This window comes from Acinonyx jubatus, chromosome D2, assembly GCF_027475565.1.
Source record: "Acinonyx jubatus isolate Ajub_Pintada_27869175 chromosome D2, VMU_Ajub_asm_v1.0, whole genome shotgun sequence".
In the NCBI taxonomy this organism is placed as follows: Eukaryota; Metazoa; Chordata; class Mammalia; order Carnivora; family Felidae; genus Acinonyx; species Acinonyx jubatus.
Genome location: NC_069393.1, coordinates 68,956,041 through 68,974,826, shown reverse-complemented (window position 1 = coordinate 68,974,826; position 18,786 = coordinate 68,956,041). Strand labels below are relative to the sequence as shown.

The window sequence follows — 18,786 nt, the reverse complement described above, 5'->3', positions numbered from 1 at the left end:
TTACAATCCTACCACAGGTCACACAGTATTACCTTTCTTTGAGGCGGAGGTGGATTCATTTTGTTTTAACTGTGTGTGACAGGACGGATCTGAAGGGAGATTATCGCTGGTTCGGTTTCCAGGCACAGGCAGGACGGCTGTGAACTTCCCAGGATGCCCGTGTGTGCGTGTTCGTTTACATCTGTGCGAATATGTGTGTCTGTGTATAAAGATGTATGTGTGCGTGTGGGGAGTGTATGTACGTGTGTATGTATGTGTGAATCGTGCACGGGCATACACACGCGTGTATGTGATGCGTGTGTACACATATGTGCGTGTACGTGTATGTGTGTGCCTATGTGTATGTGTGAGCGGTGTGTGTGTGTGCATGTGTACGTCTCTGTATATCTGCGTGTTTATGGTGTGTGTGTGTGTGCGTGCATATGTGCACATGCGCGTGTGCATGTGTGTGTGTGTGTGTGTTATGCCCAGTAATTGCCTGCTGAGGTCACTTTCTCCTGCTTCCCCACCAGCGAAAATTTCAGAGGGACGGCAGCAGTGTCCCTTCTGGGCCCCGGATCTTATAGCCACCTTGGGAAGTGGGATGGATTACTTTCTTACCCTCTTGCATCTTTGAGAGACTTTGCCCACTGAATAAAAACCAAATTCGTTGTACATGTGCTAAAAGAAAAAAAAGAACAAAAGGGGTGCTGGGGTGATGGTGATGAAGGAGGAAAGTAAAGATTTTGAATAGGCATTTGGAGCAGGTTGACATTTTTGTGCTTCCTAAATATCTCCCTTTTAAAAATAAATAAATAAACGTTTGAGACACCATTTCCTGTTTGGCAGGCGTGAATGGGATTTTTAGGAGACTAAAACATCTAGATTCTCTTTTATTCAGAGAGTAGACTTTAGCTCTTAATGCTTCCTTACCTCACTAGTGACACCTATGGCCTTTTTCCTCTTCCTACTTCCTTAGAATGATCTGGAATCTCATGAAAAGTCTCCAGAGAAGCAGGCACTCCCCGGTGATGGATTCGTCCTGTGGGTGGAGGACGGCAGATAAGGCTTTCTGTCTATCTTGGTCACAGGATTCTGATTCCTTATGTCAGTGGCTCTCAAGGAGGGCAGTTTTACCCCTCGGGGGACATTTGTGATGTCTGTGGACCGTTTAGAATGTCACAACTGTCAGAGAAGGGTACTGTTGGCATCCGATGGGTAAGGAGCAGGTATGCCACTAACCATCCTGCAATGCACAAGGCAGTCCCCGCAAAAAAGAGATACCTGGCCCCAGATACCAGTAGCGCTGCTATGCGGAACCCCTGCCTTACATTCACAGGATGTTTGTGGTAGTTTCTCAAAATCCAGGGAAGAAACAGGGAAAATGCTCTCAATTTATATATTTACAGATACACGTATTGGAGCTGCACTCACTAGGCAGTAGCAAGCCTAGAAAGTCCATGAAAGAAAGTGCTCTTAATATGGAAATGGAATTCCCACCTTCTAAACCTGGCTCTGATTACCCATTGAATGATTTTAGTAAGGTCATTTCTTTCCTTTCCGTTTCTTTCTTCATCTGCAAAATTAATGATTTACACTTCAGCTTGTTAAAATTGCAGATTTCTGGGCCCCCTTTAGACGTCATAAATTACGATATCTGGGTTTGGACCTAAGATCTTTCGAGTTTTCCTTTTATGGTTAGTCCTGCTTAGGTTCTCCGTAAGAAATCTTTGCCCCTCCCGAGGCTGTGAAGATACTGTTGAGACGTCGGTTCTGCCCAAGGTGATCTACATGTTCAGTGCAATCCCAATCGAAATCCTGGTGGTTTTTGTAGAAAAAAAGGATTTTTTTTGACGAAAGCATTCTAAAAATTGACCTGAACGCACAAAGGTTCTAGAATAGCGGAGAAATCCTGAAGAACAAAATCGAAGAACTTCAGCCACGAGATTTCAAGACTTACTACAAAAGTAGTTGTAATCAACTTGGTGTAGTATTGGCATAAGAAGAGACAGACTAGCAGAATACAATCCAAGGTCCAGAAATAGGGCTGCACATACATGGTCACTTGAATTTATAACGAACATACCACTGGAAGTCGGTGTAGCAAGGACAACCTTTTTTTCTTTTTTAAAGTTTATTTTGAGAGACGGAGGGCACACACGCGAGAGCCGGGGAGGGGCAGAGAGAGGATCCCAAGCAGGCTCTGCACTGTCAGCTGCAGAGCCCAATTTGGGGCTTGATCTCATGAACTGTGAGATCATGACTGGAGCCGAGATCAAGAGCCTGACGCCTAACCGACTGAGCCACGCAGGTGCCCTGAGGACGATCTTTTAATAAAAGGCCATGGGATTATTTGGATATTTGTGTGGAAAAAAAATGAACCTGGGTACCTACTTCACACCCATACACAAAAATTAACTTCAGGTGTATTATAGGTCAAGATCAAGATAACAAAGGTAAAACGATAAAGCGTAGGAGAACATGTACACGAATCTGGGGAGCCAACGTTTTAACAAGCTCCCCGGGTGACTGTTGCACAGACTGAAGTTAAGAGCCACTAGTCTCGTGTCTAGTGTTTCTGACGTTACTCTAACCTGCATACTTGGTGTTGTGTGAGACGTTCATAGGGACTTGCAGTCTTTTTAATTGCACTGCTAAATAGGGCTTTGCACACGACAGGTGCTCTGCACAAGCCACCTGGCTGGTGGCACAGGTGAAGCCACAGTGATACAGTGCGTGTTGCCATCCACTTACGCTGCTTTGTGGGCGAGATTTAGCGAAATCCCTCCGACTTAACTACAGATTTCTTATTTTCCTTCTCTTCTCTGATGAAAACATTACCGCGTTACTGACAACGTCTTCATTGTGCAGGTGGACGACCAGGATGATAGTGAACGGTTTAAATCGGTTTTTCACTGGGACATGAAATCCAGGGATGGGGCAGATGCAGCTAACAGGCAACCCCTGGTGAACGAGGTGAGAGAAGAGGTATGAAGGGGTCTGGAAGAAGGGAAAAGAACGGCACGCTCTGCAAATGAGATGCATTATTATTATTTTTGAATGTTTATTTAATTTTGAGAGAGAGCATGTACGTGTGTGCATGCGCTGGGGAGGGGCAGAGAGAGAGGGAGAGAGAGAATCCCAGGCAGGCTCCGCACGGTCAGCATGGAGCCCAACGTGGGGCCTGATCCCACGAACTGGGAGATCATGATCTGAGTGGAAATACCCAGGCGCCCTGAGTTGCACCTTTATTTTTACTTCTAGAGGAATTGATTAGGCTTTCGTTCACCCAGTTTGTGATTGCAGCTGTCTACAGAGGACATCCATCAACAGGCCATGGGGTCATCTCTACCATATCTGCTCCCAGTCCAAACTCACTAGTCAGTTTGTTGCTTCCAACCACGGTGTTTCTGTCCCTGGGAACAACCACCCAGGCTGGAAACCACGGCTGCCCTTTCTCCCTCTGATATGCCACTCAGCTCCACCCTTTCCCTGCATTTCACTCTCCCTGCTCTGATCCACATCATCTCCTGTCGAGTGACATTGGTCACACATCACTTTTTGGGTAGCCCTAACTTACCCTTCCTACCACCTGAGAATTTATGCTCACTCTCTATGGAGAGTCTTCTTTCAAAATTCCTCAGCAATTTACTTTTTAAAACAAGTTTTAATGTTTATTTTTGAGAGAGAGAGACAGAGACAGAGACAGAGCATGAGCATGGGAGGGGCAGAGAGAGAGAGAGGGAGACACAGAATCCGAAGCAGGCGCCAGGCTCTGAACTGTCAGCGCAGAACCCGACTCAGGGCTCGAACTCACGAACTGCAAGATCATGACCTGAGCTGAAGTCGAATGCTTAAACGACTTAGCCACCCAGGTGCCCCTCAGCCATTTACTTTTAATTATACATGTGATACTTGCATTTTCCTTGTTGCAAAAAAAAATCCAACGTACAAATTAACGCCTTGTTCACCATCACCAGTCAGTCCCTCCGTAGACGTACCTGTTGTTCACAGTCTTGTGGGTATTCTTTCAGACTTTACTCATTTACAAACATGTAATTCATTTCTTAGTACTTCCATTTGGATATGACTACTGCCACTTATTGGGGGATCTCTAATGAATTATTTAACCATTCTTTGGCTTTCTCCTTTATAAGTTGAACTTCTGTCTTTCCAGATCTCCGGTTTGCCCCACGTCCAGCCCACTTGGTTCCCCATTTCTTCCCCACAATTCCAATCAGATTCACCTCCTCATGGTCTTTCATACGAAGCCTGTCATTGCCTTCATGCTTTTGTTCCTGGTAGTCTCCACCCTAGGAATTTATTCAACAAATACTTACTGAGTCAATTATGTGCCAGGCACTGTTCTAGGCTGTTAGAACAGTTCTGGGCTGTTCATCAGTGAACAAAACTGATGAAAATCCCAACCTTCTAGAATGGTTGTCCGTCTTCCTCTCTTTGCCCCTGTTAACTGGCCTCAGCCTTGAAGGTTCAGCTCAGATTCCATCTTCCTGCCAAGAGTGGGGCCCATCTCATGTAGGTCGCTTCTTAAAACCTTGTGTTTATCACCAATACGGTACATTTAAGCACACAAACATTTTCTAATCGCTACCTATTTTGTATGTTGGTTTTATCTCCCTAGATAGGCCACAGATGTCTTACATAAAGAACCGTCTTCTCTTTTTTCTTTTTTTTTTTTTTTTTTGCTTTTCTGTTCCCAATGTTAATTGCTTATCCCGAGATCGGGCACATGACAGGTACTAGGTTTTTGCAGCATGTCTGAATAATGCTGGCTAATCTCACATTGCCCCTCCATAGCGACTCCCCACTGCTCAATCTGGGTACAAAGATGAGCAAAGAAATGTTAAGTTATGTGTAGAACCCTTCTATGATATAAGTGAATCTGAGGAAGTTCAACTTTTTAGGATATTAGGTTATTTTCTAGGTGAGAAAAGTGAACACTTTTGTTAGCTGAGACCCACCATATGCCAATAGGAATTTATAGCCTTTAGAGAATTTCTCTTATGGTAACAGTGTATGCGAGCATGCTGGGAGGATGGGGTAGGTCTCACCAACCAATGTGTAGGGTGTGTGCTTATGCGTTTGTGTGTTTCCTTTGTAGAGAGGCTACTGGACCGGATATGGGGAAGGGAGTGGTTGGTGCCCAGGAACTCTGCCAGATCCTGAAATCGTAAGGATGGTTGAGGCCCGAAAGTCTCTTGGTGAGGTAAGGGCCCTAGACATTACTCTAGCAATTAGTTTGATCGTTTCTTTATCTTAAGATTGTGGTAGACAGACTACTGACCCCTCCCCCAGAGGTTACCATGCGCCAATCCCTGGAACTGTGTATCTGTTACCTTATATGGCCAAGGGGACTTTGCAGATGCGACTAAGCTAAAGATCTTGAGATAGGAAGATTACCCTAGATTATTAGGGTGGACCCAGTGTAACCACAAGGGTCCCTATAAGGAGGGAAGCGAAAGGGTCAGAATCAGAGAGGGGTCAGATAACAGAAGGGTCAGATAACAGAAGCAGAGGTCAAAGCCATGTGGAGCCACACATGAAGGGTGCAAGTGGCCTCTAGAAGCTGGAAAAGGTAAAGAAATGGAGTCTCCTCTAAAGCCTTCAGGACGGACCAGCCCTGATCACCCGTTTTGGACTTCTGCCCCCCACCCAACACTGTAAGAGAGATTTCAGTAGATTTTCGTGTAGAAAAGGCAACGCTGGCCCAGATGATGCAAGTCCTTAATGATTTGCACACTTCTAGTCTCTCCACACACCCAGGGCACTTTGAAGAAAGTGCCTTTGTAGAAACCACTTTGGAAACTATCGTTAGTCTTTGGTGACTCAGCCTTCAGCAGATAGAAAGAAAACAGAAACACAAATGCTGCGGTGCCCGGTGTCATTAGGAAGGCTAATCATCGGAAGTACTCAAACAGTTAGAAGGGAAAACTAACGTTTTGTTCTCGATGCCATGGAACTAATTCTCGTAGACAAGTTACGGAAGAGTCTCCCGCACACTAACCGCTGCATTAGCATACCAGCCATTGGGTCAAAGGGGTTGTGTCCTCTTTGGGTCCCCTTGGGTTGTATCAGGTTCCATAGAATTCGATGTAAGCATTGAGGGGGAAGCCCCTTGACCTGGGAAACGTGATTTCTTCAGTGTTGACAGTGTTACTCAAATCGCCAACGGAATGACACCTTCAGGTTTACTGCAGGTGATCGAAGTGTTTTTCAGCTACCTTATAAACCCAGCAGCATTGGTTCTGATGGTGCTTTCAATGGCAGTTTTACTTGTTCTCACCTCATATCATTCTGAGTCTTGTGCTGACATTGGTTCTGACCAGCAGGAATATACAGAAGACTATGAGCAACAGAGGGGCAAGGGGAGTTTCCCAGCCATGATCACGCCTGCCTATCAAAGAGCCAAGAAAGCCAACCAGCTGGCCAGCCAAGTGAGTGCCCTAGTGCTGGTTCACCATAGGTTATGCTAATTTTTGTCACCAGTGAGCCTCTGGGATTCAGGTAAAAACCACTAAGAGAGTGCTTATGGACAGTAGGTGTCATTAGTGCGGTATTATGGAGACAGCTGTGTCCTCATCTTTTCCTTGCCCGTTGTCTTCTGTGCCTTGATTGGGCCACATTGGCCAAATGGAGAATAGACCAGGTTGCCTACCCAAAGACTGGACCGAACAATTTCTCGAGGTCGCTTTAGCGTTTCAGATACTGATTTTTATGAAGTGGATGGCAGATCCACCTGAAGAATAGCAAAGCTTGTTGGCTAAGAGGTCAGATTTTTGGAGCCAGAATGCTAGGATTTGAATCCTGGCTGTCTCACTTACTAGCTGTGTGACCATGAGAAAATTACTAAGCCTCTCTGTTCCTCAGCTGCTCATTTGTAAAATGGGGAAAATAGTAGTCCTGCCTCATGTGATTGTTATGGAGAGGAAGTGAGTTAGTGTTTGTTAATGTTTAGTTCCTGGCACTCTCTTGGACTTGCTTGACACATGAACATTGGTGCTTTTTAAAGAGGAGCTTATAAAGCAAGCCCTAAAAACTTGCCATGGGCTTGTGTTGAGTGTAGCCCGATGGAATAGCTTCAGGACAGCTGCAAGGAAAGGTCCTCACAAAGGCTGGTGGGTATGACCTTGACTCTCTGCTGTCTCTTCATCAGGTGGAATACAAGAGAGGGCATGATGAACGTATCTCCACATTCTCCACGGTGGCGGATACCCCTGAGTTGCTACGGGCCAAGGCAGGGGGACAGCTTCAAAGCGATGTAAGAAATGATGGAGGCCAAGACCCTGTGATTCTCCTTTAAGAGTCTCTATTCCTTCCTTCCTTGGAGGTGGAGGGAGGAAGTATGTAGGAGGCCTCTCAGTCCCATGTGGGAGCCAGGAAGAACTTTCTGAGGTCAAGGATGGTCAAGTCAGATAGGTCAGCTAGCACAGACCTTGTGAAAACTCTTTCTCAGAGAGAAAACTTAGATAGTATCAGTAACAAATCAGCTGTATGTGATTAATCTGAAAAAATTCTGCCCTTGTCCCTGCAAATTACAGAACGTAAACTTCTAAAGAATTTCTACCGTTTGCCTTTTCACAGCCCAGTTGCTCCTTAGCATAACAAGACCAAGAACTTAGTCTTCTTCTGAGTGGGAAGTTTAAGCACAAATCCATGTTCGGCTTAATGAGTGGCTCCCACTTGCCTTTGGTGGAGAAGCCTCTTTTGTCTCCCAAACTCGACTGGTGGCCCCTTGAGGGCAGAAGCCTTACTGCTCCGCCCAGCCCCACCACCTGGCCCACAGTAGGTGCTTCATAAGTAGGTGTTGAATTCTGTATTGAATGTCTCCGCGCACCAGGCATTGTGCTGGGTTTGGGGAAAAAAGAAGGTAAATAAGACGCGTGTGGTCCATCAAGCCGTAAGCCAATGATGATGCCATAGGGAGACATGGAGGGAGTTATGCAACCCCTCATCAGATTGCATGCTAGATACTGGGACTGTGGCATGAGATTCATTTTCTTTTTTTTTTCATTTTCCAGGTGAGATACACAGAAGACTATGAACAGCAGAGAGGGAAAGGCAGTTTTCCTGCTATGATCACCCCTGCTTATCAGATAGCCAAGAGAGCCAATGAGCTGGCGAGTGATGTGAGTGTCCGCGGCAGTGTTTTCATGTTAGGGGAGTAGGTGGGAAGTTACCTGGACCTGGCGTGTACGACTTCCTGTCTGCTTTTGCATGCACCGTGGTCCAGGAAGTAGCTCTCCTTCAGAACTCTGAAGCCGTTTTACCAAGATGATGATCTGGCACTTTTACGTCTAAGACACACTCCCTAGACCCAAGCAGGAAAAAAAAAAAAAAAGAAACATTCCACAAAACACTTGGTTTTACTCCCCTGGCTTCTGTGCATAGAAGGTTAAATTCACCAGGTTTGTCCTTTGCCTTCGTTTAGGTGAGGTACCATCAACAATATCAAAGAGAAATGAAGGGGGTGGCTAGTCCAGCTGCTGGAGTTGCAGGTGCATCGTCAAGGGAATGTATGGACCAGTATGGCCAGGTATGTGATACATCACTTGCTTTCTGACGGTCAGTTCTCAGGTCAGCAGCCCACTAGCCTGTGACACACCGATGACCCTTTAATCCGGGGTTGGGCTGTGGTTTATGTTGCCCTATTTATGAGAGGTGGATTTTCCCAGCCAGACAGCAACCACAAATAATGACATAGGGCTCAACCTGATCCACCAAGGAAAAACAGTTTCTCAATGCTTTTCCTTTTCTTTTTTAAAATAAAGAACCTATACCAATATGGTTGATTTGGCGAGAGTAAAGCATTCTCACCCATTTATTGAAGAATGGTCCCAAGGCCTAAGACTGGCTAATTTTAACTCATCCCTGTAGAAGTGTGAAAGGGATCCAAATGCATGTCTCAAAAACTATTGGGCACTTCACTGAATAGCAGGACTCATGTCTTAGAAAGTACATGTCTTATGGAGGTTACTGGATAAAGCAATATGCCAGAGAATGTATATCTTTTCCCCAGTTTCACTTCTCACATGAACTACTTATTGATGGGGTATAGGGGTAGGTTGAGATGATAATTAGAAGCTAATTTTTATTTGTATGTCCCTCTGTATTTTCTGGTGCTACACAGGTGTAGGAGAGAAAGGGAACATTATTTTTTCACCATTGTAAGTAAAGGGTATTGGATGGCCATGTGTGTTCTGGAAGATGCCATTCAGTGGGCTTAGTTGATTTTTTAAAAATTAATTGGAATGTTGTTTGAATTTTTGGTCAGTGGCTAGACTCTACAACATACATGATTTACTCGACATACATCATTTATGAAAGGAAACAACTTATTTCTCTTTAGTAAAATAAAACATCTCTTCATACTGGGGAGACACTCATGTAAGACTTGGGATGTGTGTGAAAATAGATTGTGACCCCTTTGCAAATGTTTAGTTTTGAGTTAAAAAGTCCCTTTTATTAAATACCATACGTTAATTAAATGGTCTCCGTGCTTTAAACCCAATGAAATTATGTCTTTCTTGGTTTCATGTTTTAAGTATATTTTATAGAAGGCTCAAGACAACTTTAAAAAAACACTTTCAAGAAATATTTGGTTCCTATATTTGGCAAAAAATATTTTGCTCTAAATGTGGACAGAGCTATCTGCCAGTACATGAGCGTGTCTAGACATATCTATGCACATCGATGAGATGTAACCTCATAGTGTCATAGTTATTTTCTTGGCCGAAGTTTCTGGTCACGGTGATAACAAATCTAAGAATCAAAGTGGGTGTCATTTAATAGCACCGCCAGCAACTGTTGAGAGGATCAGTCTTGGGTGGCATTTCCTTGTGTGATATAGCGGGACCCGCCAGGCATGAGTAGGAGGGAGTGAGAGAGAAGCGGACAGTCAGATAAACTATAAATATCTGTAGTGCCTAAAATGCCATACGATTCATTCTTCTTTTCAACGAGTAACTGTTTTTTTTAGGTTAATGGGCTGTATCATATCATCAACGTATTGTTTGTAACCAGTCAATTCCCCAGTAGGATTGAGTGCCTCACTAAAAGATTTACACACCCGACATAGATACACATAAGCAGAGAAGTTAAACTAAAGCTACAAACCAAACCTACACCGTAGAGCAGAATGGGAAAGAGGGGATTACCAAAGAATTCGAGAGCCTTTCTTCTTTTTTTTTTTAAGCTTAACTTTTTTTACTTATTGCATTTGGCCCCAAACATTCTGGCATCCAAACATAAAAGAGCACTCGGACTGAACAGTTGTCATTATTGGATAAAAAGGAAGCCTGGATTTTCTAATTTGACCCAGCTGTTTTATTTAAGAAAATGTGTGTGCCATGGGGCGCCTGGGTGGTTCCGTCGGTTGAGCGTCCGACTTGGGCTCAGATCATGATCTCACAGTTCGTGGGTTCAAGCCCCACGTCGGGCTCTGTGCTGACAGCTCAGAGCCTGGAGCCTGCTTCGGATTCTGTGTCCCCCTCTCTCTCTGCCCCTCCCCCACTCGTGCTCTGTCTCTGTCTCTCTCTCTCAAAAATAAACATTAAAAAATTTTAAGAAAATGTGCGTGCCAGACTCTGACCCTGGTACAGAAGCAGGGCAGGCCTTTGTCTTGGAGGAGGCAGGAGGTGGAGGGAGTCATGAGCCCCAGGGGGCACATGAGGTAGTTTCGCATTTGCGGGAACACAGATGAAGAGGCAGCTGATTCTGCCTGGGGCAGGACTGGGAATGAGGGAGGAGCTCCCGAGAGAGAGGGTGGCATCTGACAGGGTCTTGAAGTATATCCCACTGCCAGGAAAGGTTTATGCCAGTGAACATCATGATGGTTCCATGATGGTTTGCTTTCGTGGGAGTCGGCGCATGGTGTGGGGAAGAGGAAGGAAGAAACAGGCCCAGATTATAATAGTCTGGAATATACATTTAGTCCCATTTAGAGCCTTTCACCCCAAATACAAAAATTCAAATAGTTATATAATGCTCTTCTTGGCAAATTAACATACATTGCTGGGGAAATGGCATCTTGCATGTTAATGGGTTTCTCTGCAGAGATCTGTTAACGGGCCCAAGAAAGGCAGCATCTGAGATTACTGGAAGACAGAGGGACCTCCCAGGTGTCAGATATGACATGAGTACTCCATGTACTATGGAGATTTGTAGAATGTCCGCATTTATCTGGTGGAAATGATGAAGGTGATAATGATAATAGTTACCGTTTATTTCGTGCTGTGTGCCAGGGACCAGTAAGTAGACCTGACCACCGAGTCCACCATCTTAGCCACCACATGGTATTGCTGGGCCCTGGAGGGACCAGTGCGGGTGGACCTCTATGGCAACAGGCTCTAGGAGGTATCACTGCTAGTCCCCCCACCGCCATCCAGGGAGGGGAGCATCACTGATGGAAGTTTTCGATTGTCCCAGCAGGGTTATTTGGAGGAATATGAGGAGCACAGAGGAAAAGGCAGCTTCCCCGCCATGATCACCCCAGCTTATCAGAACGCCAAGAAAGCCAACGAACTCGCCAGTGATGTAAGTACCTCATCGGGAAGACCCACAGGTCAATTTCTTAGCGCTGAGCCAGAGTAAAATGTTAGCCCTCAGTTTCTCTCCAAATTTCTGACATCTGCTTCTTTTGTTCAGACTCTTCGGTCACAGTTATCTGCTTCAAAGGAGACTGACACAAACAGTGGAACTCCCTTTAGGTCAGCCGAAGCAAGTGCAGATGCTGGGCTAGCCAGATGAGCGGGGCTAGAAGAGTCTTCGCTGAACGGCCCATCTAGAAACCTAGCACGTTAGGGGAAGAGCTGATTAAAATAAGCCATACGATTATCAAACTGGGTATAAAATGATTTTTATTTGCAGAACGTTGGCCAGCTGGCGGTCCTTGAAAGATAGGCTATAATTAAACTCGGTAGAGGGACGTGCACACATAGATCTAACACAACAACTTGAGCTTGGTCTATATATAGTTAGAAGCCAGCCATGATTTTCACACCCCGCTTGCCCTACTCCTTTACTCTGTCCTATTCCGTTATTATACCCATTTGCCAAGGAAGGTGCACTCTTGCCTCAAGAGGATAAATACCCATTTGCCAAGGAAGGTGCACTCTTGCCTCAAGAGGATAAGTAAAACACATTACTCATTTTGCCCCCATTAGCAGGTTAAGTGAGAAAATATGTTGAAACCATGGGCAGGCTGGGTTTGGAATGATACCTTTTGGTACAATTGTTTCAAGATGTCTCTTGATGCAGAATTAAGCATAAAGGGCACCAAGTGTGAAAGGGGCCAGTAAAAATTTTAATACAAAAGGAACCAAGTAGTTTATGGATTTCATGGAGAAAAAAGTCCCTGTGATTTTTTAATTTTCCCTTCAGAAAGTTCTATTAAGTAAATGTTGACGTTAAATGTGAGGTCATTTTGGAGTCACTTCTCTCCTGAAGTATGAAAACAACAATTCCCTCCTTGCGTGTTTCTTTCAGATAAAATACAGGCAGGACTTCAACAAGATGAAAGGGCCTGCACATTATCACTCCCTCCCAGCTCAAGACAACTTGGTTCTCAAGCGGGCACAGAGCGTGAACAAGCTTGTGAGCGAGGTGCGTGTGGGGGACAGTGGACACTGGGGCGACCCCAGAGTGAAAAATGCCACGGACTGTGGCTTATGCGCTATACGTCGTTACCAGTTCCCATGGAACGAATGCGCCGTAAAAAGCAACTCACAAGAGAGCCCAGAATCAAACAACCTGAACTTAAAATTAAGTGTCTCCAAGGGTTCAAAGTTTCTTCTCGAATTCCCATAGGGCTGTAGACTGTCAGATATTTCAGGCAGTAGATTTTTAGGTGCAGGATACTGCCCTAGCCAACCTTTATCACGATATGTCATTGTCAAAGAGTGGACATCGAACATGAGAAAGTGTTTGCAGCATTGCACGTCTCTTATCCTCTTATAATTCTAGCCAGCTTTCCCAGAAGCTGTGTGTGTCGTATGAATTCCCATTACCTTGGAGGCTGGACTGGCTGCCAGGCGCTGTGTGTTGTTTGGGGTGCCTGGTATTTCGGAGTTTTTGAATTGCTGGGACTCTGGCAAGGAAATAACCCCTGGAGCTCCCAAATCCTCATCACGCCCTCCAGTCCTTTCTTTCACAGCAGCCTCTCACTGGCATTTCCTCTCTGGATCCTAAAGGCATTTGAGTTAGCAATCTCTTGCGACAGGGAAGAATGAGAGCTGTTAAAAGTAATCCCTTAATCAGTTATCCACAGCTGAGAAATAGATACTCAAATATCCTAAAATATTTTTCTTCTCTAACCTCAAAAGGTCCGTCCTTAACCCCGAACTGTTACTTACTCTGCGGTCCTCTAACCTTGGGCTGCTCAGAATCCCCGAGAGTGACATTTTCCTCATCTTAGCAGGACACTCACATATTTTGGAGTCATAGATGGGTCTTGGAATCTGCTCTTTAAACAAATGTTCGCGATGGTTTTGATGCTCCAGGCCAGAGGTCAGCGAACTACAACCCGAGTGCCAAATCTGACCCATAGCCCGGTTTTGTAGATAAAGTTTTATTGGAACACCACCACCTCATGTTTGGTTACACGTTGTCGATGACTGCTTTCACACCACAAGAACAGAATCCAGTAGTTGCCGGAACTTGCTCTCAATTCATGGAACAGTGGATCTAGATGGAACCTTTGGAATTGTTAGGTCCTCACTTTGTCGTAGGTCTGGAAAAGTAGAGTGTCTTACTCTGGTTTAGAGAGACTTTCAGGAACAGAATTGCAACCAGATCTCTGAAAGTACCATTTTACCACCCAGGAAAAACACTGTTAACATTTTGGCCTTTGTCTGGGTGAAGATACTATAACCTAGTTTATGAATATGAAGACATTTATAGATTAGAATTCAACTATATTTACGGTCTGGTGTACTTTTTTCACTTTATATCAGATTGTGAGCATTATAATGCATCTTGCATACTTTATTAAAAAATTTTTAAAAATTTTTTTTAACGTTTATTTATTTTTGAGACTGAGAGAGACAGAGAGAGACAGAGCATGAATGGAGGAGGGTCAGAGAGAGAGGGAGACACAGAATCCAGCTCCAGGCTCTGAGCGGTCAGCACAGAGCCCGACGCGGGGCTCGAACTCACGGACCGCGAGATCATGACCTGAGCTGAAGTCGGACGCTTAAACGACTGAGCCACCCAGGCGCCCCGCATCTTGCATACTTTAACAAGCATGTTTCCACCATATGTTTTATAAGATAGGATAACAAGTTATATATATTTTCTTGGTGAGGTGTCACAAGAGAACCTTCGGTTTCTTTTCGCTGTTATGTTTATCCCGTAAGACAAACCAGTCGTGCTCTATTCGTGGTAATCAGTCTGCAGCTGCCTCCTCCAATTACCTAGGATGACTTGGAGTCTATTTCATGACTGTAGCCTCACATCTTGCATCTAGCTACCCAGGGGAGCTCAACTAGCCAACCCACTTAAAATTAGAAGGCACTCGATGCATCTGTTAGTGGTCTCAGTTATTATACTGCTTTGTAAAGCAACTTTTGGGCCTACGTTTTATTGAAGTGTACATACGGAGAAGTGTATAGGTCATCTGCACATAAGGGAAAGGATTTCCACAAGTGGACACATCTGTGCGCCTAGCATCCAGATCAAGAAGCAGGACATGACTCAGACATATCCCTCCCAATCCCACAGACACTTTCCCCTGAGAGTGACCACTGTCCTGATTTCTCAAACCTGTTTCGCCCCTTCTTGGGCTCTATGAAATCTTACTGTCATTTCTCTTGAAAGGGACTATATATATATATATATATATATATATATATATATATATATCTTTAATTTTCAGAACCAAATTGTTGATTTATTTATTTATTATTTGAAAGGAAAACATGTACTGCTAACTTACTGTATCCTATGCCTGGTCTTTTTAAATGCTGGGTTGAAAGTTTTCTAAAAATATCCTAGTAAAGCCCTGGTGACATTTTTCAAGAGTGGCTTCGGGCTTGGTTTTACTCTGCATCTGGTGTTTTGGTTTCCAAGGTGGAATATAAGAAGGACCTGGAAAGTAGTAAAGGTCACAGTATCAACTACTGTGAGACGCCTCAATTCAGGAACGTGAGCAAGATTTCAAAATTCACCAGTGATGTGAGTTTTTAACACCTCAGTGTTGGTTGGGGGCTTTGTTGATGAGCTAGTTTCTAGGTCTCTTAAGAGACAGTCTGTGTGAACATATCTGTTTGTCCCGGAAGCATGGCCTCTTAGGCACGAATACCTAAGAGTTTTGATTAAGGTTGCCTGCAGGCAGTAGTCCATGTAGTGTTAAATTCTGCCACGCCCCCCGCCGCACACATGACCTTGAGTCCTCATGGTAGCACCCATCCTCTTGTGTTCTTCCTGTGTAGCAGTAGCTGGCTCCTGGTGGTGAATGCTGGGGAGGGAGGCTGGCTGAGCATGTAACATCGCCTCTCAATGTGACCTCGTGCTTCTTAGTACCCGATCTCCTTTAACCTGGGGACCCAGATGTTTTTTCCTCATTTTACAGATGAGCAGAGACATGCTAGAGTGGCATTCGCAAATCTGGAAATTCCCAAAGTTCTGGGGACGTTTCGTTGAGCACATCAAGGACCCATGCTAGATGTGATTTTATTTCTGCTTAGCTGCACATAATAGTAGAATTTAAAATCCTGAGGGAATTTGTAAGGTTCAGGGAGGAATTTATTGCCTAAATGTAGGGGTTAAGAGCACCAGCTTCGGAGCTGACAGTCCTGGCTCCATGATTAGCCAAGTGTTCGACTTTGGGCAACTTGTTTAAGCTCTCTGAGCCACTTTGTCCACCTATAAAATGGGGATGATACTAAGTCCCTCCTCGTCATGGAGTGTTTGTGAAGATGAGCCGAGTAGGATCGTGTCTCGGACATAGTAATAGATTTGTCTAAAGAATTTCACTGCCTATAGGGCGCCTGGGTGGCTCAGTCAGTTAAGAGTCCAACTTTGGATCAGGTCATGATCTCACAGTTTGTGGGTTCGAGCCCCGCGTCGGGCTGTGTGCTGACAGCTCAGAGCCCGGAGCCTGCTTCGGATTCTGTGTCTCCCTCTCTCTCCGCTCCTCCCCCACTCACGTTCTACCTCTCTCTGTCTCTCAAAAATAAGTAAACATTAAAAAAAAAAAAAAAAAAGGATCGCTGCCTAGAAACTCTATGGCCTCCCAGGGTAGATTATTTTTTTTTTTCAACGTTTATTTTATTTTTGGGACAGAGAGAGACAGAGCATGAACGGGGGAGGGGCAGAGAGAGAGGGAGACACAGAATCGGAAACAGGCTCCAGGCTCTGAGCCATCAGCCCAGAGCCCGATGCGGGGCTTGAACTCACAGACCGCGAGATTGTGACCTGGCTGAAGTTGGACGCTTAACCGACTGCGCCACCCAGGCGCCCCGAGGGTAGATTATTTTAACGTAGCTTCGTTAGAAGCCACCCAAAGTGGTCCTGTTTATGACTTCTTGGTATCCCGTTTTGGTTTTCTCTTCATTTGGTAAGCTGCATTTGGGACATGACGTCATTACTTCCCATGGTTTTAGTCGTAACCCACTTATGGTGTAAAAATCACAGAATTTGGCAAAGCTCAGGTTATATTCTTCATATAATTAGAAACGGAGGCTATATAGCCTGCAGTGATTTACATGAGCCCCGAGCGCCTGCATAATCAGCGCCTGTCCGTTGGGGAGCGCCACACGCTCAGGGTAGGTTTTCACGGGGAAAAAGCTGGTATATTTACAATTAGAAACGTTCGAAGAAAACTGGGTCTGTTGTGTACTGCCTGTGCTCACCCAGATCCTATGTTTGGTTGTGTGCCCGTGTTCTGGCCTCACTCCAGCCTCTTGTGCTTGCTTGAAGTGTAAGTTGTTTTGTTAAAAAAAGGTTTGTCTTTTTTACTCAGCAAGGCACTGACTACCTCGGTAGGTTCTATGTAATCATTTACATTAACAATTTAGTGCATTAAGATGAGTAGTAGTTTATCTTCAACAGATTGGGAGGAGAATGCTTTTCTTGAAAGTTTTGTGTTTCCATGTAGAATAAATATAAAGAAAACTACCAGAACCACATGAGGGGCCACTATGAAGGAGTTGGTATGGACAGACGGACCCTCCATGCTATGAAGGTTGGAAGCCTGGCAAGCAATGTGAGTCCTAGTTTGAAGGGCCTGTAGGTCTGGGGACCTGTTGGGGCGGACGGAGGTGAAACGTGAAGATTTCAGCCGATTCTTTTTCGACTTCCCTTTGTAAAAGTCAGTGTTCTATTGTGTAAACACTAACCGATACCACCAAAGCTAGCTTGACAATTTGCAAAAGCTTCAATTTATTGGTCTCAGCTTTCTCTGGCTTAAAGAGTTCTTAAATGTGTTATCATGGATCTAGTGTGAGAAAAACATTCCGTTTTTGAGAGAGAGAGAAAAATGGCTGAGCATAATTCTTATTTGAAACCCCTCAAATTTCCATAGTGTTTGTGGCTTGTTTGGAGTTGGTTAGTGGGTTGGTTGGTTCATTCATTTATTCAGTGTTCACTGAAGTCCTCCTGTGGGCAAATGCCGGTCAACGTGGTGGGATAATGAAATAGATCGGATCCCATTGCGTGTAATCTGTTAATCTCTCCTTGGCTTTGTCAGTTGGGTTGACAGGGTTGCAAATGTCAGGTTGTAAATCTTGGAGGTACAGGGCACTTAAAAGAAACTGATTTCATTATTAAAACATACAAAGGTCAAATTTCCTCTGCTTGAGAATGTCAAATTTGACCTATAGAAAAAAAAAATTTTTAATCTTGACTTTTCGTTTATTTTCTGGGGGTTTAGCCAAGAAGCTCTTTCATCATATACCCATGTGCCACTGCTTCCCTTTGTAAGGGGTTCCATAATTAATAAGAAAGATAAAATAAAAATGTGCTACAGATGGAAGTTCACTAATTTTGGATTAATTAAGAATTCAAATGAATTAAAGGCAAAGTGCGAACATAATTTAAGTTTCCTTGGAGGTGGTGAAACTGAATTAATTTTATTTCTTGTTACTTTTTAGAAGTTTCCTATGTCATTCAAACAAGGTCAAAAGAAAGTGGGGACTAATTTCTTTCTTTCTTTCTTTTTCTTTGTGTTTCAGGTTGCCTACAAGGCTGATTATAAGCACGATGTTGTGGACTACAACTACCCAGCCACTCTTACTCCTTCCTATCAAACCACAGTGAGACTGGTTCCCTTGAAAGATGTAAGTTCTCTTCCGGTAGCACCTTCTGCTTTATTGCTTGTCCCTTCCTCCTGTGGAGTGATTCTTAAGTAGCGAGATGGAAAGAGATAAGATACAATAGTTCGTAACAGATTGAAGGGATTAAGAAGGGGAACTTTCCCACTAGGAAGCCCACGTATGCATGTTTGGAAACTCTTAGATTTTCCATGTAAGGTGGGGACAACTCTGGTTCCATCTTGAAAATAACCTGCTCTTCAGTATCTCCTTACAGAATTTGGTGAAATATGTCTGCTGTTGGGCACATTGAAAGTAATCATTCTTTAGCAGTGAGGAGCTTCTTTTTCTCTTAATTTAAAGTTTTGGAGTATGGTACGTTGAAGGACTGCAGGAAGTAAAATAAACTAGCTAAAAGTTGAGAGGAAGTGGTAATGTTGACTCAATTTTCTCTCAGGAACACTTGGGAAAGTATATATATTTCTTAATTACTATAGTGGTGATTTTATTTAGGTACAGTTTGACTTGTCCCAATGAAATA

At 44.2% G+C, this 18,786-nt stretch overlaps 1 protein-coding gene across 10 annotated transcripts in view; it reads left to right on the top strand.

Moving 5' to 3' along the window:
- Positions 1 to 18,786, top strand: part of NRAP (nebulin related anchoring protein) — a 69,818-nt gene that overhangs the window by 3,205 nt on the left and 47,827 nt on the right. For 2 of the 10 annotated variants that reach the window (XM_027063124.2, XM_027063120.2), the window contains exons 4-14: positions 2,851 to 2,955; positions 5,102 to 5,206; positions 6,330 to 6,434; positions 7,154 to 7,258; positions 8,019 to 8,126; positions 8,429 to 8,533; positions 11,428 to 11,532; positions 12,484 to 12,600; positions 15,064 to 15,168; positions 17,093 to 17,200; positions 18,168 to 18,272. In XM_027063124.2, the coding sequence (XP_026918925.2) occupies positions 2,851 to 2,955; positions 5,102 to 5,206; positions 6,330 to 6,434; positions 7,154 to 7,258; positions 8,019 to 8,126; positions 8,429 to 8,533; positions 11,428 to 11,532; positions 12,484 to 12,600; positions 15,064 to 15,168; positions 17,093 to 17,200; positions 18,168 to 18,272 (1,173 nt within the window). Of the gene's footprint in view, positions 1 to 2,850; positions 2,968 to 5,101; positions 5,207 to 6,326; positions 6,435 to 7,153; positions 7,259 to 8,018; positions 8,127 to 8,428; positions 8,534 to 11,424; positions 11,533 to 12,483; positions 12,601 to 15,063; positions 15,169 to 17,092; positions 17,201 to 18,167; positions 18,273 to 18,786 lie in introns of all 10 variants that reach the window. The other 8 variants (XM_027063122.2, XM_027063115.2, XM_053207597.1 and 5 more) reach the window with 7 other exon arrangements.